At 60.7% G+C, this 27,591-nt stretch overlaps 6 protein-coding genes across 6 annotated transcripts; 2 read left to right on the plus strand and 4 right to left on the minus strand.

Moving 5' to 3' along the window:
* Positions 1 to 6,129: 6,129 nt before the first annotated feature.
* Positions 6,130 to 8,162, minus strand: VTJ83DRAFT_5031 (uncharacterized protein; the record flags this gene model as incomplete). Its single annotated transcript, XM_071011587.1, has 2 exons — positions 6,130 to 7,862; positions 7,952 to 8,162. 2 exons carry the CDS (start codon positions 8,160 to 8,162, stop codon positions 6,130 to 6,132), a joined length of 1,944 nt encoding a protein of 647 aa, XP_070866481.1.
* Positions 8,163 to 8,795: 633 nt separating this feature from the next.
* On the minus strand, positions 8,796 to 10,398 carry VTJ83DRAFT_5032 (uncharacterized protein; the record flags this gene model as incomplete). The annotated part of the gene is made up of 4 exons (XM_071011588.1): positions 8,796 to 9,252; positions 9,325 to 9,578; positions 9,639 to 9,982; positions 10,032 to 10,398. 4 exons carry the CDS (start codon positions 10,396 to 10,398, stop codon positions 8,796 to 8,798), a joined length of 1,422 nt encoding a protein of 473 aa, XP_070866482.1.
* A 4,526-nt stretch (positions 10,399 to 14,924) lies between these two features.
* On the plus strand, positions 14,925 to 17,837 carry VTJ83DRAFT_5033 (uncharacterized protein; the record flags this gene model as incomplete). The annotated part of the gene is made up of 3 exons (XM_071011589.1): positions 14,925 to 14,997; positions 15,071 to 17,699; positions 17,801 to 17,837. 3 exons carry the CDS (start codon positions 14,925 to 14,927, stop codon positions 17,835 to 17,837), a joined length of 2,739 nt encoding a protein of 912 aa, XP_070866483.1.
* A 614-nt stretch (positions 17,838 to 18,451) lies between these two features.
* Positions 18,452 to 19,918, minus strand: VTJ83DRAFT_5034 (uncharacterized protein; the record flags this gene model as incomplete). The annotated part of the gene is made up of 2 exons (XM_071011590.1): positions 18,452 to 19,707; positions 19,789 to 19,918. 2 exons carry the CDS (start codon positions 19,916 to 19,918, stop codon positions 18,452 to 18,454), a joined length of 1,386 nt encoding a protein of 461 aa, XP_070866484.1.
* A 1,572-nt stretch (positions 19,919 to 21,490) lies between these two features.
* Positions 21,491 to 23,447, plus strand: VTJ83DRAFT_5035 (uncharacterized protein; the record flags this gene model as incomplete). Its single annotated transcript, XM_071011591.1, has 4 exons — positions 21,491 to 21,532; positions 21,667 to 22,277; positions 22,367 to 22,895; positions 22,995 to 23,447. 4 exons carry the CDS (start codon positions 21,491 to 21,493, stop codon positions 23,445 to 23,447), a joined length of 1,635 nt encoding a protein of 544 aa, XP_070866485.1.
* A 719-nt stretch (positions 23,448 to 24,166) lies between these two features.
* VTJ83DRAFT_5036 (uncharacterized protein) lies at positions 24,167 to 26,251 on the minus strand (the record flags this gene model as incomplete). The annotated part of the gene is made up of 3 exons (XM_071011592.1): positions 24,167 to 24,293; positions 24,362 to 26,085; positions 26,153 to 26,251. The coding sequence occupies 3 exons, from the start codon at positions 26,249 to 26,251 to the stop codon at positions 24,167 to 24,169; spliced, it is 1,950 nt and encodes a 649-aa protein (XP_070866486.1).
* Positions 26,252 to 27,591: the final 1,340 nt, after the last annotated feature.

Raw genomic sequence — 27,591 nt, forward strand, 5'->3', positions numbered from 1 at the left:
ACAGGACGCTGTGAACGGGCAACGGGGCAAATTGCAGAGGCTCTTTGTCAGGCCTCGTGACCGGCTCCGAAGGAGGATCGTGGTGCCACACCGCCGCATCCTCCCTCCGGTCTGGCGATATTTACCACTCCGAGACCCCTGCTGTTGTTGGTGGGGAGAGATTTTCGGTTGTCTTTGCTGCTGCTTAGGCCTCTGGGGCGGGTATTGGGCGCAAGAAAGGAGAAGCGCCTGGCTTCATTGGTTGTCTTGGCGAGATGTTCCGCTCAACGTCCGACCATCTTGCAATTTTTTTTCTTTTTTTTCTTTTTTTTGCTCTCCTTCGTGTTTGTGGGACCCACCCCCTATTCCTCGTCTCTTTGCGAAACGGGCACGCACGCTCTTTTTTTAATCGTCATGGCCTCTGGCAGAACAAACGGTCCTATCCCGGAGGTCTCAGATGACAGGAGAGGAGGCACTAGGTGCTTGACATGGCTGGCGGCCTTGAACATGGGGCCGGAATGGCTGTCACCTTGTGAAGCCAGCCGCTCCTCCGAAGGTACCTCGCAAGCCCCCCATGGTGGTGACGCTGTTTCGACGCAGCACCGTTGCCCGCCCCGCCTCCAGGCCCGAACCCCCCACTAGGCTCCCCCATCTCCTCTCATGTCAGTCAGGTTTCCTATTTCGGAGGCTGACATGGAAGTGCCATAGCGCCGTCATTATCCTCACCACCAAAAGATTATATATATATGGCCTCCCTTCTCCTCCCCTTCCCTCCTCCCACGCATCATCAAGCCAAGGCATTCCTCTCTTCCCTCTCAAAGCACACAAGATATCTTCATCCTCTCGCCTCTTGCCCAAGCACCGAGCGAGCCCTTTCAAGCTTCAAACGGCTCGCTCTACCCATCCCACCCACCCACCTACCCACCTCCTCCCGTTTCTCGCCGGGACCAACATCGCGCACGTATTCGTCAACAATGGCCATCCTCGAGTACCAAGAGCTCGTGGACGAGTGCTGCTCCTTTTGCTGCAAGGCTGTCGACTTTGGCACCCACGACTACTGCCCCAGCGGTGCTCATTGCGCCTCTTGCCCCGACTGGTAGTGAGACGGCACCATCGTGGACGCAAGACGGGGTCAACCCTTTGCTGGTCTCAATTGGGCGAGCTGCATTGCATGAGCCGCTCGCGGCCAGGATGCACGACCGCCCCCTGTCTCTCGCGCACAGGCTTGGCTCAAACGAAACTTCCTGACGGGTTCGCCGCACCGTTGACAACGCCCCCCGATGCCTTCATCTTCGTTGAGCTCGTCAGCCTCCGTTTTTACGAACCCCCCCCCCCCCCTCTCCTCCTCCTCCCATCGGCTTGGATTGGGATCTTCCTCATCATTTCGCCTCGGCCGGATACGGCCAACACGCCGGCCGCGGCTCACCTTCGCGCGGCCTCTCGTTGCGCCCACCATGCTTCTCGGGCCCGGGGGAAGGCTCTCGGGGCCGCTCGGCTCGTTTTCCAGCATGCTCACCACCCGGCGACCACCCACATATCCCAGACCAAACCACCCCGCTTGTTGCCGGCTTCAACCACCATTTTCCCCTCTTCCAACACGTTTGCGCCGCTTGCGCCGATGCTACACCCCGCAGCAGGGCGGACGGCATCTGCGAGCTTGGTCCTCGCTACCGCTCTCTAGCGCTATCCGTCCACATCGCATGGCACCTAAGAGAATGGAATCGGCGCCCCGGGAATGGCCAGGGAGCGCGTAGGATGGATGCGCTGGCGCGGTTTCCTTTCGGGAGCGATCTTCCGCGTCGGCAAACCTCCCCTTCCCCCACCCTTCCACACTCCACACCTATGTTCGGAGGACAACCCCTGTTGTTGTTGTTTTTTTGTTTTTTTTCTTTTGGTTTGGTTTCCCTTTTGTGTCCTTACTGGGTCTTACCGGGACAGGGAGTTTGGAGCAGGGCTCTCGCGGCTGCTGCATGGCGGGCATTGTATTTGGATTCCTCTGGCGTTTCGGACTTTTCTTCTTGAGTTTGAGACATTCGTTTGCGCGGGAGTTCGGACATGGGTCGAAGGCGTTCTATTTGGACAAGGGGGGCGCAAGGCGAGGGCAATGTTATCTGTTTTTCGGAGTGTTATTTTTTCTGTTCCTGATGATACCAACCCGCAACGTTGCTGTTCTTCCTTTTGAGCATGAGACCTGTTCTGTCCAGCGTAAACAGTTCTTCTGGGGATCATAACGTGACTGCGTTACCTACCTCTCTGCCATGATCCGGCGGTTGAGCTGCATCATGACGCCCTTCCCTCCTCTGCTGTATTCTCTCTCTCTCGTCAAACCCAAAGCTTTGCTCCTCGATTCTATCATGCAAGATCACCACAGGGTGCATTAGGCCAGACCACCTTGCAGACCGCCACATAACGCCGCTGTGATTTTCACGGAACCGCAAGGTCCTAGGGAAGATCATCAACTGCCGTTGAATGGTCGTTGCATACATGCTAGTATACAATCACCGCTGCTCCGCTTCCCTGCCTGGCTTCAACCGGCCGGTTAACGAGTGACCGGGGGTTCCGCTAACACGCTGCTTTGCAGCTCCTCGGACGTTCACCTCGAAGCGGTCAAGCTGCAGGCCAGGGGAGGGAGCAAGCACATATGCACACTCCACTAGGCTCTCTCGCACATAACCATCCATGTTGATATCAAACAACACGCCGTCAACTGCCCACTGCTGTTGGGTCCTCGTTTGGCCTTGCATGAAACGATCCACGCTAATTAATGCCGGGCACGCGTTAACGCTAGTTCGTGATGACCGTTGCAGCAGTTGACATTGACACAACAAGCACAAGCCCACCCACCTCACAGGATCCCTGGCCTGGAGAGCACACACGGACCGGGTTGGGTCATCGGGGGGGGGGGGGAGTCTCTCTCCTTTTCCAGCCGTGCAAGAGATCGGGCTGCTGTCCTCAGACCACGGAAACCGTCATCACACACAATGGAGAAAATCCCAGCGTAGCCTCGTCGATCGCGACTAGGTCAAGTGACGCAGGTCCAGATGACGTGGCGCAGGACTGCGCTTCGCTTCGCACCTTTCTGGTAGGTACAATCCCAAGTTGTTCACCACCGGGCCTCTATCTATACCATACACGGCGCAACTGTATTTCGGCCCCCATTCGCGAGGTCTTAGGTGGGGGAACGCACCCTTCCTATTCTGTCACATTTGGGGGTTAGTAATCCCAAACATCGGCTCCGTTCTCGACCTCAAGAAACGTCTCTGAGGTTCCATGGTGGATGACGAATCGGGAAAGAGCACGTTCTTGGATGTGCTCTCTCTCTCTCCCCATGCAACAAGGTGTGGTCGCGTAGCCGCGTAGCCGCGTAGCCGCGTAGCCCGGCTGCTCTCCCAGGTCCTCTCCGGCCGGCTCCGTTTCTGGGATTCGATATATCAAACGTGATCCATGTGATGGTTTGCCATGCTCGCAGCATCAAATCCAGCTGGGGTTTGGTTTGGGATGATGGCCCGTTTCTCTCATGTCGGTCCATCCAACAACACGAGCACATACACCCCAGGGGGGGCGAACCTAGAGCCAGGGATCAAGACAAGGATAAGACAGGGGCGCTCACAGGTGGCTGCCGAACTCCGAGAGAGCCAGGCTCAATGATGCTGCTTCACTACTGCAGTTATGCTGAAATAGACGTACGACCAACCAGTTCGGGATGAACACCCCCAGAGCGGAAACAGGATGGTCAGAAAGGCCGAACAAGAGCAAGGGGCTCGATGATGAGACTGATGGGCCAATTGGTGGAAATGCATACATGCTCCGTTCCGGAGCACGGTAGTTACATGTCAAGGGAGCTGACACAAATGAGAGAAAGCCCGGTTCTGTGGCCTTATCATCCGAGCACCGTAGTAGTACGGGCAGCAGCACGACTCCCCTGCTCCCCCGAGGAATCACATCGGTCTCCTTCAGCATGTGGTGGCTTCTAGTTCGTATCCCTGCGCCCGAGACATGTGTAATATGTGCCGCTGGCAGCCTCATGAACATGTCTAAGGGACTAGTTGCACAGTTGGGAGCCGCCGGGCTTCGTACAAGGACCACTCACAGATTGTGTGCTGTCTGAATCATCAGTCTCTTTCTTCTTTCTTCCTCACACCCCCCCCCCCTTTCCCCCTCCATCTCAAGCTGCAACTCCAATCCCCTCCCTCTTGCCAGCAATCACTCACTGAAACCTATTGTGGCACACAAGCCGCATCGACAGGGCCCCGCGCCAACCCGGCTCGCACCGGTGTCGATCAGTATCAGCAAGGAGGGGGGGGGGGGGGGGGGGGGGGCAGAGCAGCCGTAGGCTCGGAACTCGAGCCGTTTTTGTGACGAAAAACGTCCAAGAAAAGAAGCACATCCTCGCTGTTCCCCGGAAGCGCACCCAATTGGGGTGTCATCAAGGAGCTATTTCCGGAAATGTTCCTCCCTCTCCTCGATGGCTGGGCACTCTCCACCAATGTCCACGCCCTCCTGTTGCCCTGCCCCAGAGGCCTACACAGCACATCGTCTGTGCTCTCGTGAATGCCGGCTTCTTGACTCGGCCTCTCGGGGACCAGGCGAGGGTCCTTGGAGCCAGGGCTCCTCCTCCCTTCAGACGGAGCGTGCCGGACGCACACCAAGAGGCTAGCCTCGTTGCTCAAGTCGCCTCGGGGATGTCGTGATTATCCACATTCGCAACGCCGGATCCCCCGCCCGCACCAGGTAGGCATGCGCCGTCTTCGGACAAGGCGGCCGAGCCTCGTGGAGAGGGGGCGGCGTCGGACGTTATGAGCACAAACACTGCCGTATATGCTATGATCCCGAGGTTCCAGCTATGAAGTCGCTCTGGATGGGCCGGAAAGAAAGCCGTTCCTACGGGATCAGACAGGAGAATCTGCGCACAGGGCTCTACATGCGCTCCTTTGGCGTGAGTCCCCTGCTCAAAGCTCCCTGCAGAGCAAGGGCTTCTCGGAGAGGAGCCAGAGTGGCATGCTGAGAGGATCGATGGGTAACGATAGTCCGAGTCGGGTGGCTTACTGCCCATCCTGCGTGCGCACGTCCCTGAATCAAGCCTGATTGATACTCTTCCAAACCAAGGTTGACCCTGACCGACAACTGCCGTTTCCGCACGTTCGGAAACGTTCCTCTGACCAGGACCACGGGGGAGGTGATGGCTCGGATCCGAACCAGAAAATCCCACGGGCTGGAAGCGGGGCGTTGAAAGGCATGGATGCGAGAGAACCGCCGCTCTATCGTAGTCCAGCAATGCCGGGTTGCACGAAGGGAACCCGGCGTGTGCCAGAGACCAACCAAGTTCGGCCGTCGAGCTGTGTGGCGAGACTCTCCATGGCAGACAAGGACCGAATACGCCTCGTTATTGATGGGTGCCGCAGACTCCGAAGAGGCCAGACCGATCCAACCAACTGCTCCTCCGGAGAGGAGGTGGGGGACAATCAGGCAGCCGTAGACGTGCATGGACGCAACCCTCAGACGACGGGGTCAGCAGCGATGTGTTCCGGAAGGGGTAGAGAACGAGCCCCGGAAATATCCCATTGAGACCAGGTCGGCAAGGCCTTCGCCCAAGCCCACAGTGTACTGCGTACACATGTATACTATAGTAGGTGCCATGCATGATCCATCCATCCATACATACAGCCTACAGAACGCCACACGCCATTTGCTATCGGAGAGGTATCGTAACCCTTGCCAAAAACGAAATAAAAAGAAAACGCCATGCGGTCATCCTCAACCACCCTTGAAGAAGCCGAAAACGAAAAAGAACCACAAGAACCAGAGCGAGCGTGTGCCAAAAATGGACATGCCAGCAGGCACCCCAAGCCCAGATGGAAGCAAGCGCCCCCCAAAAACCGCTCCCCTCGTTCGCCGTCCCGTCCCCAGCAAGCAGAGGCCCATCTCTTGGATCAAGACGAGCGTGGTCCCTCCGGCCGAGACACGCTGCATGTGGCCTAGCGGCTTCGGAACAGCAACTAGTGGAAAGCGCCACGACAATGCCAGTGCAGAGGCGGCCCAATGTCTCGCATTGAACCGGGGAGGAGGGCGAGCAACGACCGGCATGCGGAATGGGACCACCGACGCACCCCGGATAAGCAAGCGCCAACGGCTTTTTCCACGGCCCTGTCCTCAGTACAGGGTTAAGAAGACGGCGGCGATGGACGACTTGTCGTACTTGACGTACTTGCCCTTGCCCTTGTCGATCTCGTGGTATCTGTCCCAGAAGCGGTTGTAAAGAGGCTCAATCATGTTCTGGATGTCTTTGGCAAGCATCTGGCGGACCTCGCGCTCCATGCTGTAGCCCTTGTGGCGCGAGACGAGCTCGTCGAAGCTGGCGTTGAAGGCGACGAACTTGCCCTTGATGTTCTCCTTGTCCTTGGAGCTCAGGCCTTTGAGGATCGAGGCCGAGTCCACCACCATGGCGCCGCCCTGGCCCGACGACGGGCGACCGCTGGGCCCGGCGCCGCTGCGGCTCGTGTGGATCACGTCAAACAAGTGCATGCTAACGTCCTTGCACGTATCGGTGTACAGGCTGGTGGCCTTTTTGCGCCAGACGTCGAGCATGCCGAGGCGCGGTTCGAGCAGGGCCGCCAGCTCGGAGGATTGGATCATGCGCTCGACGACGGCGATGCTGTTCGCCATGAAGACTCCGACGACGGGTTTCTTCTGGAGCAGGAGACGGGCGCGGGCGTCCAAGGCTAGCAGGAGCGTCTCGATGGTGTCGGTGCAGTAGTGGGCAAAGATATCCTTGCCATCGGCGCTTATGTCAAACGAGGCCAGGCTGGGAACGGCGTCGCCGCCGCCGCCCCGCGAAGCAGATCCCGACTTCCAGCCTCCATCCCCCAACGAGAACATGATGCTGGAAATGGGCCGTAGGAACTCGACCATGGTCTGGAGCCGCTGCATGGTTTCGGTGACGATAGGGACGGTTGCTCCGTCCAGCGGAAGGGTCGATAAGCTGCCGACCCTTCGCCGGGTGTCTTCGAGGAGCTCCGAGAGCGACGACTTGGCCGTCTCGCGGACCGGTTTGAGGGAGGCGGCGAGAGTGCTCTTGAGCTCGCCTGTCCTCCGCTCGAGGTTGTTGGAAAGCTCCGAGATGATCTCGACAACCTCGTAGGCCAGATAGCAGTCGGTCGTCATATGCGCCTTGATATGCCCGTTCAGCTCGCGCAGCGTCCTTCCCAGCTCCACCAACGACGGCTGGCACGTCGCCTCAAGCACAGGGGCCCAGTCTTCTCGGGTGAAGATGTTGCAGATGTTCTCGTATTCGGCGGTGAACAAGCCCTCCATGGCCTGGGCGTAGGTCCCAATGCCGTTGGTGCCCGGCCGGTAGATGGCATCGGGGTTCTTTTTCTTGGCGGTGCTCGCGCTCGCGGTCGCCAGGTTCACGAGGGCCGACGCGAGGTATTGCGACCGGATCTCGATGTAGATCTTGGCGATGGGGGAGTCGAGGGGAGATGCAGAGCCTCCGTTTTGCTGGTAGGCCCCGGCGACGAACGAGTTGATCAGACCCAGCCTGGCAAACTTGTCTTGGGAGAGGACGGGGAACGGTTTGTTCTTGGTGATGAAATGCAGCGGCTCGAGGGCGCGGGGCGTTTCGTTGCGCAGGAGCTTGTCAAACGAGTTTTCGAGCTGTGTGTTGCCCAGCTTCACCAGCCGCTGGAGCTCGGCCACGGTTTGTTGCGTGGATCGAAGGTTGGACGCCTTCATGTCGCCGAGCGCCTTGTTGAGGCGTTTGATAGATGCCAGATAGTTGGGCAACCCGGCCTTGTCGGGGCCCATGCGGATGATCTGCTCCTCGTCGTTTTTGCTATCCACCGGTTGACGCAGACGCTCAATGGCGGCGAGCACGGAATCGATGTCTGCGACGGCGAACCCCTCCCCCCCATCCCCCATCAATCAGCCTGCCAGCCTCGCAACAAGGGTGCTCCCAACATGAAGGTTTACGCACTGTTCCCGAGGATCTGCAGCTTTTTGGTCTCGCCGTTCAGCGGCCCTGCGACATCGTGCACGCTCTTTCCCGTGGCCTCGAGGCGGCCGAGACAGGCACGGATCTTCTTGGTGAGTTGGGTGGTCTTCTCGAGGCGCGAGTTGAGCACATCGACCTCGGCGCGAGCCTCCTCGTCCGCGGCCTGCCGGGCGCTGGCAACCCCAACCGCCATGGCTGTGGTACGGCGGATGGAGTGTGATGGTGGCGGTGTGGTGATGGACGGTGCCAATGTCGTCGTGAGGCGAAGGCGTTGGGATGGTTGACGTTGGAGGTGCATGCGGAGGGGCCTTGGCTCGAGGGACAGCTTGAATGCTTGGATGGGGGCAGCTTGTAACTTACGTCTTACGTCACGTACTGTATTATCAGGAACGGCCCGGTGCCCGTACTAGTAGATCCACAGTGCCCCCCACCCGGCCCGCTTGACCTGATGGACTGTGTCCTGTCCTGTCTGCTCACCTGCACAACGCACGATGGGTAGTTACCTCTAGGTACGGCGGGTTGCGCGCAGGTTGTGTGCTTCGTAGAACCACCACTGCAGCAAAGAGGCCAGAAAGTCCCATATTAATAACAAGCTCGACGACTTTTCTCCGAGACACTTTATGTATGCGAAGTTGGGAAAATCGAGAGACGCCAAGTTCAATCTGTACAACGATATCCCCCCCCCCCCCCGTGTAAAACACCAGGCTGTTCCCCAATCCGGCAAACCCGGCCTCTCATCATCCTCCGGCCGTCAAAGTCAGTGCTCTTTTTCCCTCCCTTCCTCCTTCCAGGCTTCCAGGCCTCAGGGTTCAACCGTTCATGTTCCCTACCAATTCAAAAGCTCGGCAAAATAATCCTCCACGAGCCGAGCAAGGGTCTCGGCAATCCATTCAATGTCATCGGCGCTCACGTTGAACGCAGGCGAAATGATGATGTGGTCTCCACGAATGCCGTCGGCCGAGCCCGAGCCGGGATACACGCTGATGCTGTACTCGGGCCTCAGGCCGCGCTCGGAAATGGCCATGGCAACGTGCTCGTGAGCCGGGAACGGTTCTTTGGTGTCCTTGTTGGCGACAAACTCGATGGCCCAGAACAAGCCCCTCCCGCGTATGTCGCCGACGTTGGGGTGTTGGCCCACGCGTTCCCTCAGCCGTACCGACAGCAGCTCGCCCATGGCCCGCACATTGCTCAGGAGGCCCTCCTCCTGGATGATACGCTGCACCTCGAGCGCGGCTGCACAGCCCGCCGGGTGTCCTTGGTACGTGTGGCCGTGCACAAAGGCCCTGAAGAGGAAGCGTTAGCCACCCACCCCTCGATAGAATTCCGTCGGCCTCCCAGGACCCTGCAGGACTTACGAGCTGCCCTTCTCCAGCACATCCACCACGCTTCGGTTCACCAGCAAGCCTGCCACGGGCTGGTACCCGCCGCCGAGGCACTTGCCAATGGTCTGTATGTCCGGCACCACGTTTTCCTGCTCCCAGGCGTGCAGAGTCCCCGACCTTCCCATGCCGCACATGACCTCGTCGAAGATGAGGAGGGCGCCATGCTTTTGGCAGACGGCGTGCATCGCTTCAAAGTATCCCGGGAGCGCCGTCATGCATCCGAGCGCCTACCGTATCCGTTAGCCACGATGCCTTGACGGAACCACGATTCGGCAGCGCCCACTGACCGCGCCCACTATCGGCTCGGCGACGAAGGCGCAGACCGTTTCCGGCCCGACCGCCTGGAACGCCTGATCCAGCTCCTCCGCTAGCCTCGCCACGTACGCCTCGTCGGGCTCCCCGGGCCGTTTCCCGCGGTACCTGTTGCAAGCAGAGACCTTTGTGACGTCCATCAGGAGCGGCTCAAACTTCTCGCGCCGAAACTTGTGGCCGCCCACCGCCAGCGCGCCGAGCGTGATGCCGTGGTATGACTGCTTGCGAGAGATGAATCGCGTCCTCTGTGGCTGGGGTGGGCTGAGCTCGAGGAAGTACTGCCTCGCCAGCTTGATGGCGGCCTCCATGGCCTCGGAGCCTGGCGTTGTCAGCCGAGGGGACGGAGGATGGCCGTCTGGGAAACCTACCCGAATTGACGATATACGCGCGGCTCATCTTGCCGTCGGTCGAGTCGACCAGGACGCGACAGAGCTCCTCCTGGACCTTGGTCGTGTAGTAGACGGTGGAGCAATACGGCATGGCGAGCATCTGCTCGGTGACCGCCTGGGCAACCCTCTCGTTCCCCCAGCCGAGACAGCCCACCGCGGCGCCCCCAGAGGCGTCAAAGATTTTACGTCCATCCTCCAAGACAAGGTAGTTCCCGTGCCCCTCTTTCAAGGGGAGGAAGTGATAGCCAAGGTCCCTGTGCAACACGGCCGATTCGCCGGCCTCAACCACGCTGCCGCTGACCACCTTCTCCCCGTTGCGCGTTCCATTGACCTGACGCAGAACCATGTTGGGCGACCCGGCCTCGAGGGAGAAACGGCGGCCGCGTTCGGATCGGTGATGGTGGAGGGAGTCTGTGTGTGGGAGCGAGAGCGAGAGCGAGAGCGGTCCCCCCTCCCGCCACTACCCGGAGAACGTCTCTAGGGCTCTACTTATAATACGTATAAAACACCCATGGTAGCTTCGTCCCTCCAGGCAGGCGCATCCCTGTCAAGCAACGTGCCCTCAAAGACAAGCTCGCATCAGACAGAAACGAAAGAGCCACATCCCGACATGGCCGGCGCCCATCTGTAGTGCCATGTCCTTTTTGGGTTCCAGTCTGACCGAGCCGAGAACTCCCTGGTGGATCTTCGGTTGCTGGCATGATTCGCCAGCTCAGCCAGCTTATCGCCAGCATTTGTGTCCCAGCGCACCCTCTGTTGACCGTGCAAGAGAAACCACCCTCCCACATGAGTCAAGCGACGAGGGGGGACGCACGTTTGCGAATCCGACAGGGAACGGCGACATCATCCGTCAATGATGTCAGACAGGATTTTTGTTCAGGACCGTTGGATGGCGCCGCCAACACAGCTGACGGCGAGCCAAGTTTCGTTGCCATGTGGGATGCTGGTGCGGGAGCAACCAGGTAGGTAGTTAGGTAGGTGCTTGGCGTTCTGCACAACCTACTGCGTATGCACCATACCTACCATGCCGTCCCTGCTGCGGCTGCTTGCAGAGAGCCACGGATCCTGCTGCTGTGCGACGGCTCCTCCTGGTTAGGTACCTTAGCACCTCCGTATACTACTACATATTGTACCTAACACTGCACGCTGGCTTACCATGGTCCCTTCTTGGCACCCAACCGGGCCCAGGGAGGGGGACGTTGCGGCGCGAGCTCTGGATTCGGCATCCCGATTCCCGGCTGCCCCCGCCCCCTTTGCCCGACCCCGGGCTGTAACAACGGTCCACCCATCAGCAAAAGCCGCTCCCCCCCCCCCACCCCCGCCCCCCGGTCCACCAACCACCGGCCTCGACCAAACCTTCGGACCGGACTGCCCTACCCGCTCCCACCGGCCCGGGTGCTCCAGTCGGTGTGCACAACCCCCAGGCGTAGCCGCCCGTCCACTTGTTAACCGGTCAACCAACAACCAACGCACTGCCTGGCCAACCCTCCCTGCGCACGTCGGGCCATTCCCTCGGCGCCCGCCCAGGCGTTCCAGGAAGATTCCCAACGAGAATAGAGAGATAGGTTGAATGGCAGTCCCGGCTTCGGTAATGCGGACTTCGGAACGCGGACGTCGGAGCTGCTGGAAAGCCTGTCTGCCATTGGAACCTTCCACATCGTTCACGACCGACCGCAATGTGCTGTTCCCTGTCGCCATTCATTGGCTCATCCTCACCGGCAGCCGTGATGATGTACTGCATACGCAGTATGTAATCATGGATAATGGATGAGCCGCGCCCCTCCCCCTCCCCACACACACCCCCCCCCCCAAGCGAAGGTACGTCAACCCGCCCAGGGGTCAGCAAACGCCTGCTGTATCGTGGCGTTTGCGTCAAACCTCGAGTCTCGGACCTTCGCCGGGTGGAAAAGAAAAAACAAACGCCTAGGTCGCCTGGGTTCCGGGAGCCTTCATGGACAGCCCTGGTCGCATGCCGCTTCGCGAGCGAGCCCGCTGCATGTCGGACCAAAGCTGCCTGTTGCAGCGGCTGACGTTGTGTGTCTGCCGCCGTCTTCTGAGCCGTGATTTGGCATAGTGAGATGATGATGATCCTCCGCGAGACCGTACCATGGCGGCCTCGGCCAAGGAGGGTCGGGTCATCTCAGCTCTCTTCCTCCGTTTGTACCAGAGAGCAGAATCGGTTCCCCTACATATTGGCATTGGGGCAGACTTGGCTTGCATCGCGTCGTGATCCGACCGGGAGGATACGGTCCTGAACAGCGGTTGTACAAAGCACATACATCGCATGCATGCACGCGTTCCGCGCAAGGACCGGGAAACTTGACACTTTTCAACGGTTCAGCTGGATTGTCGACACGTAGCAGCCGGGAAATGCCCCAGAAAGACATCAAACAAAAAGGGAGCAGCAGAAGCATCCAGATTGTGACACAAGACTGGAGGTCATAACAGAGCGTTATGGAAAAGTACCTCGTGCTCCACTGCGTAGGGACCTGTCTGCATCCTTCTTGGGTAGAGAAACGGCATTAACCTGGGGTGTGGGAATGATGATCCGCCAACGGGTGTGGGACCTTGAACCGGGCCGAAACATCCCTTGGCCAGGGCTGATCTCTCGGACGGCTCGGGGCGGGGAACACCACTAACGAGTCGCTCACTGCTACCGTCGTGGTCTGATGCTGACTCTAGCGCAGTAAACCAAAAGGCAGGTGAGGATTCGAATCCGGACGGATGGAGCACGATTGAGAACAGAATGGAGGGGGGGGGGTTTCGGCGGGTGCGGCACAACACAGCATCTCTCACGCCCAAAGAATACATACATACATGTAGATGCTCTGCTTATTCCTCCCGGGCAGCCGGTAGCCAACTGGTAGCCAACTGGCCAACCCGGTTTATGCAAACACCTCGCGCATGCACCGTGCTCCGGGAAGCGCCTGAAGCATCCCGGTGTCCCACTCCCACCCGAGACTCGACAAGCCGCGGAGGAGCGGTTGGATCTCCATGATGTCGCGGATACGATGCACCCACGTCACTCGCTGCTGGGGGGGATAGAAGGTGCTATGATTCGGCCCTGGGCGGATGGAGAGCGGGAGGGCAGGTCGTCGCCGTTCGTATCCTGCCCGCGGCCGGCCGTCTTCACAAACCGAAGAAAACAACATCTGCATGCGCATTCTGCATGCAACCATGGAAGCCAAACCCTTGGAGATATCCAGCCGTTTGCCGACCCGGCCGAAGGGTTCCAGCTCCGCCCTGGCTTCCTTTTGAGCCTGCTTGTCATCTTCTTTGGTACCCGAAATGGGATATTGGTGACGACAGCTGGTGCTGGGCCACGTGCGACCCCGCCCCTGCTAGGCTGCGCGTCCTTTGGCTGCCGTGTTTCCCCAGGCAAGCCACAGGCCGTTGGTAAGTCGATATCGGGCGATGATCTGGTCTCCGAGGGCTCCGTGGGCTCCGGGGGCTCCGTCGGGGTCCTTGCCCACCTGCCTGAGGTGGACTATGAGCCTACCAGTCGTGGTCACAAGCAAGCTGCACTATGGTAAGGGAAGATGGCACTCCCTCGGTCGCTTTTGTGTATTATAGTATGTCTGTCCTGTGTGAGACCAGCTGGTTTGTCGATCTGCATCCTGTTGATAGCAATGGTCCACGGGGACTTGGGGTGGGTACGGTACCACGTAGGCACACTTCAACGGTCCGGACGTTGCTTTTTCCAACAATGTCGACACAGGACACGGCTGAGAGGCGATTCCTGGATCGCAGGGAAAGATGCAGGTGATGTGATATGGGTTCGCAGCAGCCTATGGAAGGGCTGATCGAGTCCCGGATAACTCGTGGCGCCGTTCGGGAATCTGGCCACATTGGTTGCTGTGATGGTGATATAATACTGTGTGTACTACTACTGCGTAGAGAACACCGAAACCGAAAAGCGGTCTCCGCCAAATTCGATCGACACTGGAAAACGCCCATGTTCCGCATGACTCGAGCGGGTAAGCTCGCCTCGATGTGAGACCTACGTGATACCATGATACACCGCAGGCCTGCAAAGTTGTGTAAGGGCACACTGGCATTGCGTGGCTGGCGTGCATGAACTGTTCGTTGCTTACGGGTGGAGTTGGGTTGCCCTCCGGTGGTGTAACGAAGAAAGAGTGGTTGCTTGGTGTGAGCTGGAAGTTTGACTCGACTTCCTGCTGGGTCATGTCGTGTCTGCTTTGGTCGTGGTTGTGGCTCGTTGGGCATCAAAAGCAGAGGAGAGGACCTGATCCTTGCCCATCGTCATCTTCATCATGGGAGAATCAGGGCGCGACAAGTTGACCGTGCTCTTGCGCACCATCTTCCTCTGGCAGGAGCATGTTGATCATGACGGCCAGGGTCCGAAGCTGTAAGCTCTCTGCCCAGTTGGTACGGGCTTGATTGTTGGAAAGCAAACATTGACTCCGCGTATTCCAGGCTGATCGCAAGCAAAGAACGACATCGACATGGTCAACCCTATGCCCGAGCTGGGTTGATGTGATGGATGGGACCTCGAGGCTCCGTCGAGGGTGGCGTCCATCGCTGTCATTGTGTCATTGGATCCCTGTGTCCACAACCAGAAGGCGGTGAGCGCCGGAGAAAGGGCGGGGACCTGGATTCTGCCGGACCTTCCCCTGCAATCAATTAAGCTGGTGCCAGGGGCAAGCGCGCCAAGCACGCGTTTTACGCGTCGGGACCGCGTTTTCTGGAAGGCCTTCCCCACATTTGCTCAACACCGCCCAAACCAAGGCCCAAACCAAGCCCCCCCCCCCCCCCCCCCTCCCCCTCCAAAGGCCGCCAAACTCGGACAATCCTTCGACACACGCTCCTTTCCCCTCCCTCCCTTCCATCCGCAAGAGAACATAGCCAGCCATGGACACATTGTTTCAACGAGACCAGGCTGCGCGCGACCGCGTGCGCCAGGCTCAAGAGTTCCTCGATCCCCGTAAGGCGCACTGCTTCCTGGCTTGGTCCCCTCTTGGGGGAGTCGTGCAACAGCTTCTAACCTGCTGCTCCAGGCGATGCCCACCAGAGGAGCTACCGGTCCGACATCATTTTGATGCTGCAGAGGAACGAGCGGAGGCTTGTCGTTAACATCGATCATGTCCGCGAGTTCAATCCCGAGATGGCCGACGGCCTGCTCTACGACCCCTTCGACTACACCCTCGCCTTCAACCAAGCCCTCAAGGAGATTGTCCATGCGTTACCCCAGGCCCGCCCTGACCAGCAGGATCCCGACACGCTCTATTACTGCGCCTGGGCCGGCAGCTTCGGCCTCAACGCCTGCAACCCGCGCACCCTGTCCTCCCAACACCTCAACTCCATGGTCTCGGTCGAGGGCATCGTCACCCGCTGCTCGCTGATCCGCCCCAAGATCGTCAAGAGCGTTCACTACTCGGAGGAGGGCAACAAGTTTTTCTTCAAGGAGTACCGCGACCAGACCATGACCAAGGGCGTCACGACCAACAGCGTCTATCCCACCGAGGACCCGGACGGGAACCCGCTCACCACGGAATACGGCCTCTGCACCTACCGCGACCATCAGACGATTTCCATTCAGGAGATGCCGGAACGCGCCCCGGCCGGCCAGCTGCCCCGCGGCGTCGACGTCATCCTCGACGACGACCTCGTCGATAAGGCCAAGCCAGGCGACCGTGTCCAGCTCGTGGGCATCTACCGCACGCTGGGCAACAGGAACACCAACCACAACAGCGCCCTGTTCAAGACCGTCCTCCTGGCCAACAACGTCGTCCTGCTGTCCAGCAAGTCGGGCGGCGGCGTCGCCACGGCCACCATCACCGACACCGACATTCGCAACATCAACAAGATCGCCAAGAAGCCCAAGCTGTTCGACCTGCTGTCCCAGTCCCTGGCCCCGAGCATCTACGGCCACGAGTACATCAAGAAGGCCATCTTGCTCATGCTCCTGGGCGGCATGGAGAAGAACCTGGAGAACGGCACGCACCTTCGTGGCGACATCAACATTCTGATGGTCGGCGACCCGTCCACCGCCAAGTCCCAATTGCTCCGCTTCGTCCTCAACACGGCTCCTCTGGCCATCGCCACCACGGGTCGCGGCTCGTCAGGCGTCGGTCTGACGGCCGCCGTGACCACCGACAAGGAAACCGGCGAGCGCCGCCTGGAAGCCGGCGCCATGGTCATGGCCGACCGCGGCGTTGTGTGCATCGACGAGTTCGACAAGATGTCCGACATTGACCGCGTTGCCATCCACGAAGTCATGGAGCAGCAGACCGTCACCATCGCCAAGGCGGGCATCCACACGTCGCTCAACGCCCGCTGCAGCGTCATCGCCGCCGCCAACCCCATCTTTGGCCAGTACGACACCCACAAGGACCCTCACAAGAACATCGCCCTCCCCGACTCTCTCCTGTCCCGTTTCGATCTGCTGTTCGTCGTGACCGACGACATCGAGGACACGCGCGACAGGCAGGTCTCGGAGCACGTGCTGCGCATGCACAGGTACCGTCGGCCCGGCACCGAGGAGGGCGAACCCGTGCGCGAGAACACGGGCCAGGCGCTCAACGTGGCGCTCAGCAACCAGGCCGACTCCAACCAGCCGACCGAGGTCTACGAAAAGTACGACGCCATGCTCCACGCCGGCGTCAAGGGCACCGGCCGGGGCGCCAACAAGAAGCCCGAGGTCCTGAGCATCCCCTTCATGAAGAAGTACATCCAGTACGCCAAGACGCGCATCAAGCCCGTCCTCACCCAGGAGGCGGCCGACCGCATCTCCGAGATCTACGTCGGCCTGCGCAACGACGACATGGAGAGCAACCAGCGCAAGACGAGCCCCATGACCGTCCGTACCCTCGAAACCCTGATCCGTCTCGCCACGGCCCACGCCAAGTCGCGTCTGTCCAACCGCGTCGAGGAGCGCGACGCCCTCGCGGCCGAGGCCATCCTCCGCTTCGCCCTCTTCAAGGAGGTGGTGGAGGACGAGTCCCGCAAGAAGCGCCGCAAGACCCGCCCCGTCACCGCCGACGACGAGGAGAGCGCCGACAGCGACGAGGACGACTCGGACTCGGACGGCGACGTCCCCAACGGCACGGCGCGCGCCAGCACCTCTCGCGCCAGCGCGTCCCGCTCCTCCCGCGCCGCCCGTCGCAGGCCGGCCGGCACGCCGGACGGCGCCAACGGGACGAACGGTGCGGGCCAGCGCCGGCAGGGAGACGAAGAGGACGAGGAGGAAGACGTCTACAACGCCACTCCCCGGCGGCCGACGCGCACCACGCGCACGTCGGCCGCGGCGTCCTCGTCGTCCCAGCCGTCCTTCGCCTCCTCCATCCCGGCGTCGCAGCTCCGCTCGCAGACCGAGACCCAGTCTCAGGACGAGGCCCTCGCCGCGGGCGCGTCCAACCTGCGCGTCGACGAGGACGAGGAGGAGGACGACGACGAGATGGACGCCGAGGCCGACGAGGCGCAGCCCGCCGTCAGCGAAGAGCGCGTCAAGGCCTTCAGCCGCGCGCTCGGGCAGCTGGCGAACGCGTCCTTCTGGGACGCCGACGGCGTGGCCAACGTGGACGAGCTCATCGCGGGCGTCAACACCAAGGTGGGCTCGACGGCGCGGTTCGGCCGCGACGAGGCGATGCAGGTGCTCAAGGCGATGAATGACGACAACAAGATCATGTGAGTATCTCCCGCGCCTTGTTGCCCTTTTTTTTTTGTTGTTGTTTCTTTTCTTTTTGCTGCTAGGTCGACGGAGTGCTAACGCTGCTTGCTTTTCTTAGGCTTTCGGAGGAGGGAGACTTGGTGTACAAGATCTGATTTGATGAAATGAGTAGACGGCGTAGCAGGCTTGGGTTACCGACAGGCATCGAGAAACACAGTAACGACTTTGAGGAATGAATGACCGTATAGGTGGGCGGTGGTATGGACGAAGGCGTTATGTTTCGGCATGGCAAGGGTCGAGCTCGATGTAGGGCTAGGATAGCATAGAGGCCGTGGACGGTTTCGGCCAAGGCACAACATGGTGGCGTTTATTAATGTCATTTCTCGCGCTCGCCCACGTGAGCTGCGTTTCGAGCGACAGTGCCCGAAACTCCTTCCCAGGTTGCTCCGTTGATCAGAATGGCTAGCGCTTCGAAAGGATGCTCTTATTGTCAATGAATATACCTTACCCATCCCCCTCTACCTACCTGCTCCGTGGCCAGCCTCGACCTGCCGACTAGCTACGCCTTGTTGTTCGCCGCCGCGCCGTCGCGCCGCCGCGCCGTCTCATTACCAAGGTATGCCTCTATCTCGGAATCCCTACGTCCAATGAAATATCAAGTCGAGTCGACTCACCCAGCCAAGCCCAACAGACAAACAAAGCCCAACGTGCAGACAGAAACCACCCTCAGGCCAAAAGGAAGGAGAAAAAAAACAAAAGCACAAAGGGTTCAAAGCTGCGCACGCTCCCGATACTCCGCCAGCCTCTCCTCCACCCTCACGCCGTTCCATCGCTCCCTGCCCTCCTCGTCCACGGTCAGCACGGGGAACCCGACCTGCTCGATGGCCAAGCTCGCCGCGACGTGGCCCCAGGCGCACGCCTCCTCCATCGTCTTGCCCCGCGCCAGCGCAACCGCGAGCCCACCCAGGAACGTGTTGCCTCCGCCCGTGGGGTCCGCCACCTTGTCCGAGGCGTCGCCGCCGGGGTAGCCGGCGCCGTAGTAGGCGGGCAGCCACCGGCCCAGGCCAGGGTCCATCTCGATTTCCTCGCGCGCGACGCAGCCGTCCTCGTCGCGGAGGAGGTTGGCAAAGAGCGCTTCCAGGTCCATGTCCGGGCGGAGGCCGTGCTCTTTGAGCAGGGGCTTTTTTGTCTTCTTTTTGCTGTTGTTGCTGTTGCTGTTGCTGCTGCTGCTATTGTCGTCTCCCCCAACCATCTTTTTCCTCCTCCCGCCGTTCCTCGCGACGTAGCACCCGGCCTCGCCGGCGCGCACGACCAGCGTGTAGCTCTGCAGGGGCATGCTGGACAGGAGCTGCTCCGAGTAGCGCTCGACGGCGGCCGGGTCGGGGCGGCCGGTAGCCGGGTGGGTGGCGCCTCCGTCGTCGCCCATTAAGGAGGCCAGCTCAGCGTGGTTGGGCGAGCACACGTCCACGAGGGGTAGCGTGTTGGTGCAGTTGAGCAGCTCGCCGGGCACGCACAGGTCCGGGACGGGCTCCCAGATGATCAGCGGGCGGGCGTACTCGGCGTCGGCGTCGGCGTCGGCGGCTGCATCTGGGTTGGCATCTCGCTTCGAGGCGAGAAAGGCCGCGTGGCGCCGGGCCAGCAGGGATTTCACCAGCTCCTGGCAGCGCAGGGGGCTGCAGATGAGGTGGATGGCTTTGGCCTGGAGCAAAGGAGGGGTGAGGTCGTCGACCGTGAGACGCCTCTTGGGAGTCGCGTAGCGGAAGGCGCGGCGCTCGGCGGCGTCGTAGCCGTTCCAGCCGCGGGTGGTGAGGCGGGCGGGGTTGCGGCGGACGAGGGCCGAGCTTTGCCAGGCGTCGATCTGGTCCGTCAGGTGCTGGGGAAAGTCGCTGCCCTGGTCGACGATCCAGCCGACGGTCCGAGACAAGGGAGGGGGTGAGAAGAGGCGGGCTCCCAGGGCCGAGTAGGTGCCGGCGCCGCCGAGGATGTTGTAAGCTGGGGGTTTGGGCGGGAGGAACTCAATGTCATCTGGCATGTCCTTCGTCAGCGCCAACGCTGCGTGCTGCTGAATGAGATCTCATCTCATACGGAGTGGGGGGAGGGACCAACCGATGATGAACATGCCCAGCGTGACAAAGTCGATCGGCTGATTGGCCGGGACATCTTGGATGATTTGATCCGTCGAGTCCAGCTTTTCGGCGGCCTTCTCGGGGACCGAGGCAGCGGCTTCCGAGGCCATCTCCTGGTGTTGTGCGTGATGGTCTGGCTGTCTGCCGCCCCGGGCCGGGAGTGCAACTTCGGCGACAGCGGGACCGTGCTTGGCATGGTGGGCTCGGGGGCTGACGGTGGTCTGGGCCAAGAAGCGAATCTGGGGGCGGTTGCGGGCCCGGACTCGACCCAGCGGCGGCGGCGGCGGCATAGGCATAATGACGGGATGGACGTGGGAACAAAAACTACAATCGGGAATAGAAATTTTTTTTAACAAAAAAAAAACCGTTGATATGAGGTAACGTCTTTTTTTGAGAATCGAGTCGGAGAAGAACAAGCCGGTCCTTTGCTGTGGTGAGTGTGTACTATATCTTGACGTTAATTCGCGTCGTCTTGTTGGTTTGGTGCTTCTTCCAGAATTGAGATGGATGGATGGATGGCCAGGTCCAGCTGGCATCAGGCACACATCATCACCTCCTGAAAGAGCGACAGCTGGAGCTTGGTTGCAGGTGGGACGATAACTCTAGGAAACTTGGACGGCCCGATATGGATTGGACGATGCTAAGGGGGACGGATTCAGCCTCTCGTAAGGCCAGGCCTCGCTGAGGCTCGCCCGAGGTGCGGTCGACGTTTATGCGCATTGGCAGAAAGGGAGGAGCTCCAGGTACGTGTACTGCGTAGGTAGGTAGGTAGTCCATGGCAGAGATAAGAAGCCCCATAGATACCGAGGTAGCCTGGGGCCGGGGAACGTTTGCGGGTGTTCCCTGCCCAAGGTTGGTGGTGCATGTGTTGGACCACCCATGTACGGTACCTTAGGTACCTAGTTACCTTACCTGAGGTTCCATTCGATGGGATAGGATTCGTATGGATACCTAGGTATCAGCCGCATCCCCGGGCCCCCGTGGTTTCCGTGTTCTTGCAGCCAGCATTATCACGCAGTACCTATAATACCTGCCGTGCCTCCTGCCTAGGCAGTGGAGGTAGTGGAGGTGTTGCCTGACGGACGCGGGTACGTAACTGCTTGGACCTTGCCAGCCTGGAGCGCTGACGGGAAGTTGCGAGCCGCAAGTAGCTTGGGTCTGGACATCCCCGTTCCAGGTTGCGCGTCTCGGGTTGCGAGGTCAAGACGAGCGGTCCGTGATGCCAGGCAACCTGGAACGATGCGAAGCGCAGCCTGATGTCCCTGTGCCTTTTCTGCAGAGCCTGTGATTGGTGCATCCGGTGGTTGTGCCCCACTAGCCCCGGGTACCTTCACTTCCAGTCTTGGGGAAGTTCGCGGGGAGCTAGCTGCTGAACCCTCAGCGTTCAGGGGCCTGCTCTGACTTCACCCTGATCCTCCGTTCCACCTTTGCTCCGTCCTCCACCGCGCATCATCTTGCTCTTGTACCTGGATGCCCGCCTGGCACCATAATCGCGACCCTCCTCTAGAATAGACCAATTCTCCCCCGCGACGTCACAGATTGCCTACCTACGAAGCGAGTTCATCTTGAGGTGCCCCGATCTTGGGCCCGTCTCCCCAATTTCCACCCCGCCCTCCCATTATCATCGTCTCTCTCTCTCTCTCTCTCTGAGCCCACGACCGGGCGCAGAACCCCTTCCAGCCATGGCGACAAATCATATGCATAACCTGACGACTCTGATTAAGAGGTGCGTACCCGACAAAAGTCCCCCCCCACCTTCTTGAGGCCGCGGCTACTCAGGGGCCGCCCCCGTCTTGGATCCTCCTCAGCGTCCTTCAGAACTGCTGACACGGCTTACCCTTCTTCTCCTCCCCGGCAGGCTCGAGGCCGCCACGTCTCGCCTCGAAGACATTGCGCAGTCGGCCTTCGAACTTCCTCAATCTGCCACCGCTGCCATTCAGCAGTCCGCCACCCTTCCGGCCCCGCCGTCCCCGGCTCCCCCCAGACCGCCATCGGGCCCACCCCGCCCACCTCGGCCGTCGCGCCGCCGCCGCCTCCCCCCGAGCCCGTGCCCGAGTCCATCGAGGAGTTTGACAACCTCATCAGCCAGTCCCTCGAGAAATGGGTCAAGATCAGCGACGAAATCGGCGGCGTCGTCGCCACCCAGGCCGCCAAGGTGCTCGAGGCCTTCAAGGAGGAGCGCAAGTTCCTGCTCATCACCACCAAGGCCAAGAAGCCCGACATGAAGGGCGCCGACATGTCCGTCTTTCAGGACCTGGTGCAGCCCATCAGCAAACTCATGACCGTGGTCGGCGGCCTCAAGGACGCGAACCGCGGCGACGCCAACTACAACAACCTCGCCACCGTCGCCGAGAGCATGCTGGCCTTGGCCTGGGTCACCATCGATATCAAGCCCTTCAAGCACGTTGAGGAGAGCCTCGCCGCCGCCCAGTTCTGGGGCAACAAGGTCCTGACGGCCCACAAGAACAAGTGAGCATGAGAGCGCCCCCGCACCCCAACGTTCCGAGGCTCCCGCCGAACCCGCCGCGTGTCTAACCAAACATGATCTCCGACGGCAGGGACGAGAAGCAGATCGAGTGGGTCAACACGTACTATCAGGTGTTCCGCGACCTCGCCGAATACGTCAAGTCGTACTTCCCCAACGGCATTCCCTGGAACCCTCAAGGTGTGCCGGCCGCCGAAGCCGCCAAGGCCATAAACGCCGCCGCCTCGACGACCGCCGCCCCCGCCTCGGCCCGCGGGGCCGGTGGTCCTCCTCCCCCTCCCCCTCCCCCTCCGCCGGGCCCGCCGCCGGTCCTCAAGATCGACGCGCTCCCGTCCCAACCCTCTGGCCCGAGCGGCCTCGGCGCCGTCTTCTCGGAGCTCAACAAGGGCGAGGCCGTGACCAAGGGCCTGCGCAAGGTGGACAAGTCCGAGATGACCCACAAGAACCCGGCCCTGCGTGCCGGCTCAACTGTCCCCGAACGTTCCTCGTCCTCGGCCATCCGCGGAAAGAGCCCCGCGCCGCCGGGCACCAAGCCCAAGCCGGAGAGCATGCGGGTCAAGAAGCCGCCAAAGCAGGAGCTGGAGGGGAACAAGTGGACGATTGTAAGTGGTTTTTATTTTCTTTCTTGATTGCTTTCGGGAACGAAACATGCCAGAAAAACAAGTCCCAGATGGTCGTTAACCGCGGGCGCTCTCGCACAGGAAAACTACGACAAGCCCTCGGCCCCGATCGAGCTCGAGGTCACCCTCAACCAGTCGGTCCTCATTTCCAAGTGCGTCAACACGACCATCATCCTGCGCGGCAAGGCCAACGCCGTCACGGTCGAGAACACGCAGCGCCTGTCGCTGGTGGTCGAGTCGCTCGTGTCGACGGTCGACGTGGTGAAATCGACCAACTTTGCCCTGCAGGTCCTCGAGACCATCCCCACGGTCCTGCTCGACCAGGTCGATAGCGCCCAGATCTACCTCAGCAAGGAGAGCAGCTCGACCCGTGTCTACTCGAGCAAGTCGGCCGGCATCAACCTCAACGTGCTCGTTCCCGGCGAGGGCGGCGAGGACGACTCCAAGGAGCTGCCCCTGCCGAGCCAGATCTGCTCGTGGTGGGATCCCGAAAAGGGGGATGTCATCAACGAGATCGTTTCGCATGCAGGCTGATGTCGTTTCTTGGTCTTAGTTCCTCCCTCCGGGCTGACCTGAGCCTGAGAAACGCGCATGCCCTGTGGCACATGGCACATTAGCACATGGGTTGGCTCTCGCGAGCGCGGGGTGCTGATGGAGGGGTTGGATGGGGACCAGCCAGGGCATGCGTGTCAAGCTGGCCGGAGGTAGCATGGCGGCGGGCGGAGATGATGAAGGTTCTGGTTATGTGGCGAGGCTGCGCGCCTGTCGCGTATGGTGCGCTGGTTGTGCGGTGGAGGGGCGGTGTGACCGTTGTATATGCCTAGCAAGTAGTTGTAGATGAGCATCCAAGTCACATGTGCATCACAGTCCCTTTCGTGTTTGGCGTCGACAAAACTGCCACCAAGCACAGCACGGGTTCCGCGGCCTACGCCATTCAATCTACTACAACTCCACATAGCTTACACACAACTGGGAGAGAGACCCAGGGAGGGAGGGGGATGGATGAGGAACGCTGGACCACCCACCAACGGGCAACCAGAACGTGCTCCAACGAGAGAAACCAAAGTTTTCTAGACATCAAATAACAGGCTATGCCAACATCGATGATCCAAGAATGCCCACATGTTGAAATAACGACGCCTCCCATCGTTTCCAGCCGGTTTCCAAACTCCAACACCTTGATCGCTCCCGCCCGTGGGATACCATATCTTTCCTTTTTCTCTTTTTTTTCTTTTTCGTTTTTGGCGGCCCCTTTAGAGCTTGGCCTTGGGAGCCTCGAGCGTGTGCGCCAGCATGTCGCGCATATCGTTGGCGGCCTCGTTGAGGTAGAAGCTCATCTTGTCGCTGCCGAGGCCCTTGGAAACGATGTTGAAGTTGAGGCTGGGTGGGGCATGTTAGCGACGGGTCTTGTTCAACAAACCAAAAGCAACGGGAGAGGGAGGGCTCACCTGTTCTCGTTGATCATGTAAGCAATGCCGAAGCCCTCGTCAATGACCTGGCTCCAGCCGTAGCCGTTGAAGTACTCGGAGCTCAGCTGGCTGGTCGAGAGGTACCACGACGACGAGTAGCCGTAGGCGGGGTCCTTGTAGATGGCCGGCAGCTCCTGGCCCGGCTCGAGCAGGCGCTTGAGGCCAAACAGATGACGGTCGACGCCCTTGCCGTCCGAGGCGGCCGAGATGTACTCGAGGTGGGCATCGATGGCCTTGCGGAAGAGGGCGGCGCGGGCCTGGTTGTCGACCGACTCGTCGGCCATGGACTTGCACCAGGCGACGCTCTCCTCCGAGACGGTGCGGCACGTCTCGGTGCGGCCCTGCTGGAAGCGGCGGGTGGCGGCCGACTCGTAGGTGGGGCGGTTCTTGCCGTACATCTTGAAGTAGGCCAGCTGGATGATCATCTGGACGTAGGCGTCGGGCGAGCACTTGAACTTCTTGATGAGGCCCTTGCCGTAGCCCTGGTAGGCCTGGACGGCGAGCTGATGCAGGCCGATGACCTTGCGGAAGTCGGCGACGGCGCGGTCGATCTCGGCCTGCACCTTGTCGTTGACGACGAAGCGGACGGGCTGGGGCTCGGGCAGGTTGGAGCGCACCGACGGGTCCGAGAAGTCCAGCTTGTTGTTGAAGATGACGTCGTTGACAAAGTCGTTGAGGCGGTGGGTCGGGGTGCCGTCCATCATGCTGTGCTCGCCCATGAAGCCCGAGGTGCCGTTGTCGTTGATGATGAACTGGATCGGCTTGTCGTACCAGCGGTTCTGGCCGTCACCGTGCCAGTAGGCGTGGGCGCGCTCCTCGAGGGTCACGGGCTTGGCATCGTCGAGGCAGACGACGAACGAGGCCGACTCGATGGCCTCGATGGCGCGGGCGTTGGCCTCCGGGTCAGCCTCGAGCAGGACGGCGCGGGCGTCGGTCCAGACGTCGCGGTTCTCCGAGGTCAGGGCGCCGACGGCCGGCCCGCGCTCGCCGGCGAGCTCGTAGACGCGGCGGAAGGCCTGCTCGAGCTCCGACGTGTTGAGCTGCTGGCCGTTGACCTCGTGGGCCACCTTGAAGAACTGATTCTTGCGGATGACGAGGATGTGCTTGTTCTGGGCCGGGTCGAACTTGACCGGGTAGTCGGCGGGCTTGGCCGGGACGCGGCTGGCGTTGAACATCCACTTGTAGCTGTCCATGCAGATGGGCAGCTTCTTCATGTACTCGGGCTCGAGGGTGCCGTTGTCGACCTGCTTCTTGAACTCGAGGACGGCCGTCGAGATGGCGGCGGCCCGCTTGGCGGGGTCACGCCGCCTCCGGTCGTCGCGGTGCGAGTAGAAGTAGCTGACGTAGGGCACGACGGGGTCGCGGTAGCTGAGGTAGGCCGCGTCGTTCCACCACTCGTACATCCAGTTCTTGACGTTGGGGTCCTCGCGGCGGGCGATCAGCTTCTCCTGCAGCTTGCGGCCGGGGCCGTTGGGGGCGATGAACTCCTGCACCGCCTTGGTGCTGTTCTCGAGCTCCTGGGGGGTGAGCAGCGGCTTGAGCGTCTTGATGTAGCGCGCGGCCGTCTCCTCGAGGGTCGGCACGGGGAGCCTGGGGAGCGAGTCCTGGAACCGGAGCATGGGCCCCTTGGACTTGTCCTCGACGTACCCCCCGGGGATGGAGCTGTTGTTCCGTTTGCTGGCGGGAGCCATGGCTGCGAGTCTCTGCACAGGGGGCGGACGCGACGCGGGTCAGCGGATGTCAGTCAGTCTTGCGACGAGAAGGACGCACCAGAGCCGACGTGGTCGTCGTGGTATGGGATTTGGCGGAGAAGAAGAGGGAACGGAGAGCGGGAGACCGGGCCTCTGTCCTGGCAATGGAGGCTAACATATCCCAACTTTGCGCTGTCCGGGAAAGGGGGCGGGAGCGGTGGGAGAGGAGGGCGGGCGAGTTGTCGGCGCGGTCGTGGGCGTAGGCGTGGGGCGTGGGAAAGAGGACGAGAGGAAAGAGGAAAGATTGCAATGTCTTTGTCGCCTTGTCAACGACGGGCGCTACTTAGGTCAACTTTTGGAGGACGCGCCTTGGGAAATGGCTCGGAGGTTCGGGGCGCCTGACGTGTGGGGTTCCAGGGAGAGCCGCGGAAGATGTTATAAGCGCGGAGCAGGGTCGGCCCTACTTGCGGATTGCCGGCGGCCGGGAACCTAGGCACGTTTTTTTTTTCAAGGAACCGGGGTATGTTGGAGGCGTTTGTTTGGGGGTCTTGAACGAGGGCTTGTTGAGTAAGAGAAATTCTCTGGTTTGGAGGCGTTGCAAGCTGGAGGCGTTACAGATATACCCTGCACGCGTTCCTCCCTTTGCTCGGGAGATATTCGAACCCCAAATTTGCGTCCCGTGCCTCTCCTTCCTCTCCTTGCATCACCGTCTTGGATTTTCAGACAACGGCCAGGCAGGTGCAAGTGCAGGTGCAGGTGCAGGTGCGTCGTTGCTGGGCCGAGCCATGTCCGTCGAGCCGAGGCTAATTGCCGTCATTAGCCTTGTCCAAAGCCGGGAGCTGCCGTGGGGTTTTCCGTCTGCGCTGGCCCGGGGGGGTGCAAGGTGCCGCCAAGGCCACTCGGGTGTGCCGTTTCTGGCGAGTCAGCCGCGCCCCCCTTTTGGGGTCCTTGCTTCCCCCCGCCCCCCTGTCCCCCTGATCGAACCTTGGACCCCGGGTTTCAACGTTTCCTGCTTTGCCCCGCGCCACGAGCACCACATGGAGCTTCTCAGGCCTCAGCCCTGGCTCGGACCTGCGTTTGTTCAAGGCTGCTTGTTGAGCCAGAGCATGGCACACCCTAACACACCGGGTGGAAGCACGCCACAGCTGGCGTTCGTCCGGGGGAAGCATGGAGGGGCGCGGGGAAAGCGACTGGATATGTACACAGTATGTGTGTGTGTGTGTGTGTGTGTGTGTGTGTGTGTGTGGGCTGCGGACCAGCGGATGGAGAAAGCCGCAGGGCCACCCCCCCCCCCCCCCCCCCCTTCTTCCCTCCTACTGTGTACACCGTAGGGACATTCACATGCTCAAAAACCCCATGCATGTCATCTCACCCAACGTTCATGTTACAACACCCAGCGCGGGATGAGCCACGAATCTGTTACGCGAGACCTCAAGAAAAGAAAAGAAAGGAGCTCGTGACGAAGGAGAGCATGATCATACCCTACCTGCACTGCATTCATTGGATGAATTCGCCAAG

This window comes from Remersonia thermophila, chromosome 4, assembly GCF_042764415.1.
Source record: "Remersonia thermophila strain ATCC 22073 chromosome 4, whole genome shotgun sequence".
Taxonomy (NCBI): Eukaryota; Fungi; Ascomycota; class Sordariomycetes; order Sordariales; family Chaetomiaceae; genus Remersonia; species Remersonia thermophila.